Source organism: Rhincodon typus, chromosome 19 (genome assembly GCF_021869965.1).
Source record: "Rhincodon typus isolate 14 chromosome 19, sRhiTyp1.1, whole genome shotgun sequence".
NCBI classification, from domain to species: Eukaryota; Metazoa; Chordata; class Chondrichthyes; order Orectolobiformes; family Rhincodontidae; genus Rhincodon; species Rhincodon typus.
In genome coordinates, this window is record NC_063350.1 from 3,804,243 (window position 1) to 3,807,334 (window position 3,092).

Genomic DNA, 3,092 nt, shown 5'->3' on the forward strand with positions numbered 1-3,092 from the left:
AAAAGTACTGCTATTCATTGATTTTTTTTCTCAAAAAAACAGTGCAATAATTGGTGTAATAAATTAAAGCAGCACTGAGAACTACATTTAAAATATTTATTGATGTAGACTCTAATGATAGCAAACTGTCATATAGTGTATGTTGGAAGCATGTGGTAACATAACTAAAGTGCAACATCAACTCAGTGTCATGTTAATGAAGAACTCGCCAGGGAAATTGGTTTTCCAGTTCTCAGGCATAATAGATTTTCTCTGGAACTAAAGACCTAAGACATCCTGTTTGTTCTACAGTTATCAACATCTCCAAACTACATTGATGAGTGGAGCTCATAATTAGGTGTCAAGTTTTAAAATCAGCTCTCCATTTTTAATTTCGGTGGTCATAGACTCATACAGCACAGAAAAGGCTCAGAGTCTGCAGTGACTATCCACACTATAATAATCCCACTTTCCAAAGCTGTCAAAGCACATTGCTTGCATTCTAAAGAGGTGGGCCTTTCAAATGGTTGTAGCTTTAATTGCCACTATAAAAGTCTAAGGAACTATCAGTAGGATTGTAAACTGTAGTTGGAGAAATCCACTTGGCACATTGACTAGATGGTGAAGTAATTAAGTCTATTTTTTAAAAAAAGTTGTGGATTTAGACAACGGCCACATGAAACAATGAAACTACCACCATCCTTCACAGGGACGGTGCCAGACACAAAGGTGTCATATTTACCTCCTCCCCTCTTTGATGCTATTGCCAGGGACTCAATCACCCTTTGGCCAAAAGAGGCTCCAAGGTGGAATGACCGAGTCAAACATGCATCTTGTGGAAGGACACCCACCTCCCTCTAGGGGGCCCCCGCACAGCCCGAAAGCTCGGCACTAAATAAAGAATGAGAAAGGTTCCACCGCTGTTATGACCGGTCGCAGCAGGGTCCCACTGTGCTCTCCAGGGAGAGCTGTGAGGCGTTACGCAGGAGAGGAGCCAGGGGTGGGTCCACCATGGAGCAGGTGGGAAAGAGCTTGTACCATCCAACTGCTGCACTTGAAAGATCCAACTCCTCCAGTAGCACTTGAGCCACTCCCATGAAGTATTTGCGATCCATCCGGCCATAGTTACCCCACACAATCACCTGGTCACACAGAGAGAGAAAGGAGGGAAATCAATCAGACCAAGCAGATTCTCATCATGTCATCCTTGTAAAACAAAACACTGTTTTATATTCAAATGCACATGAGGCTAGAAATTGTTTTGCTCTTCATTCATAGGATGAGGGTGTCGCTGACCAGGCAGCATTCATTGCCCATTCCTAATTGCCCAGAGGGCAGTTAAGAGTCAACCACATTGCTGTGGGTCTGGAGTCACATGTAGGCCGGACCAGGTAAAGATGGCACTTTCCTTCCCTAAAAGATATTAGTGATGACTCCTCATCATGCCCATTCACCAGACAAAGAGGGAAGGCCCCCAAAGCCATTTTGACTTTGGTCATTTTTCAGGCTCTTGGATCTTTCCCCATAATCTGGTAACCTTTTCTCCTTCAAGCATTTGATCCAATTCCTCTCAAAACCCACAATTGAATCTGTATCCACAGAAAATAGAGAAACAGAGCAAGTAGGCTTAAAGAGAATCCCAAAGCATTTACATATATATTACGAGCAAGAGGGTAACTAAGGAAACAGTAGGTCTACTCAAGGCCAAAGAAAGGAATTTATATATGGAGACAGAGGAAGTAATACTTTGCATTAGTATTCATCAAGAAGAAAGACATGGACAATGGTAAATTTAGAGAGGGGTTTGTTGATAGTCCGAGGCATGTCAATATTAAGAAGAAGGTGGTGTTGAGTGTCTTGAAAAACATTAAGGTACAAGAGCCCCCAGGGCCTGATAGGGTATATCCCAGGATACAGAGGGAGGCAAAAGATGGTTGATGACTTGACAGAGATCTTTGTGTCCTCTTTATCCAAAGGCAAGGTCCCAGAAGACTGAACAATAGGACAGGGAATTAAGGCCAGTGAGCCTTACATCAGTAGTAGGAAATTATTGGAGAAGATTCTTTGGGAGAGGATTCACTTGTATTTGAAGAAGAATGGACTTACTATAGATTATTAGTATGGCTTTATCCAGGGGAGGACTTGTCTCACAAATTTGACTGAGTTTTCTGAGGAAGTGATGAAGATGATTGATGAGGACAGTGCAGTGGATGTTGTCTACATGGACTTTAGCAAGGCATTTGATGAGATCCTTCATGGTAGACTGGTCCAAAAGATGAAATCACATGAAATCCATGCTGAGTTCCTAAGCTGGATGCAAAATTGGAATATTGTGTTCAGTTCTGGTCACCTCATTATAGGAAGGATGTGGGAGCTTTAGAGAGGGTGCAGAGAAGATTTACCAGGATGCTGCCTGGACTGGTGGGCAGGTGTTATAAGGAAAGGTTGAGGCAGCTAGAGCTTTTTTCATTGGAGTAAAGAAGGATGAGAGGTGACTTAATAGAGGTTTACAAGATGATGAGAAGCATTGATAGAGTGGATAGTCAGAGACTTTTTCCCAGGGCGGAAATGACTGTTACAAGGGGGCATAATTTTAAGGTGATTGGAGGAAGGTACAGGGGAGATGTCAGAGGTAGGTTCTTTACACAGAGAGTGGTGGGTGTGTGGAATGCGCTGCCAGCAGTGGTAGTGGAGTCAGATACTTTAGGGACATTTAAGCGACACTTGGACAGGCACGTGGATGATAGTAAAATGTAGGGTATGCAGGTTAATTTGATCTTAGAGTAGGGAAATAGGTCGGCACTTAGAGCATAGAACAGTACAGCACAGGAACATGCCCTTTGGCCCACCATGTCTGTGCCAACCACAATGCTATTCTAAACAAAACCCATCTGCCTGCACATGGTCCATTTCCCTGTATTCCCTGCCTGTTCATGTGTCTCTCTAAATGCCTCTTAAACTTTGTTATCATATCTGTTTCTATCATTTTGCCTGGCAGTCCTTTCCAGGCACCTACCACCCTCTGTGTAAAAAACTTACCTCTCATGTGGGGCAGCACAGTTGCTCAGTGGTTAGCACTGCTGCCTCACAGCACCAAGGACCTGGGTTCGATT

At 43.3% G+C, this 3,092-nt stretch overlaps 1 protein-coding gene across 1 annotated transcript in view; it reads right to left on the reverse strand.

The window, feature by feature from the left end:
- Window positions 1-831: 831 nt before the first annotated feature.
- LOC109937620 (regulating synaptic membrane exocytosis protein 4-like) overlaps window positions 832-3,092 on the reverse strand; it is a 92,170-nt gene continuing 89,909 nt past the window's right edge. The window contains exon 6 of the mRNA XM_048608514.1: window positions 832-1,121. Within this exon, the coding sequence (XP_048464471.1) occupies window positions 903-1,121 (219 nt within the window). The 3' untranslated portion in view covers window positions 832-902. The remainder of the gene's footprint in view (window positions 1,122-3,092) is intronic.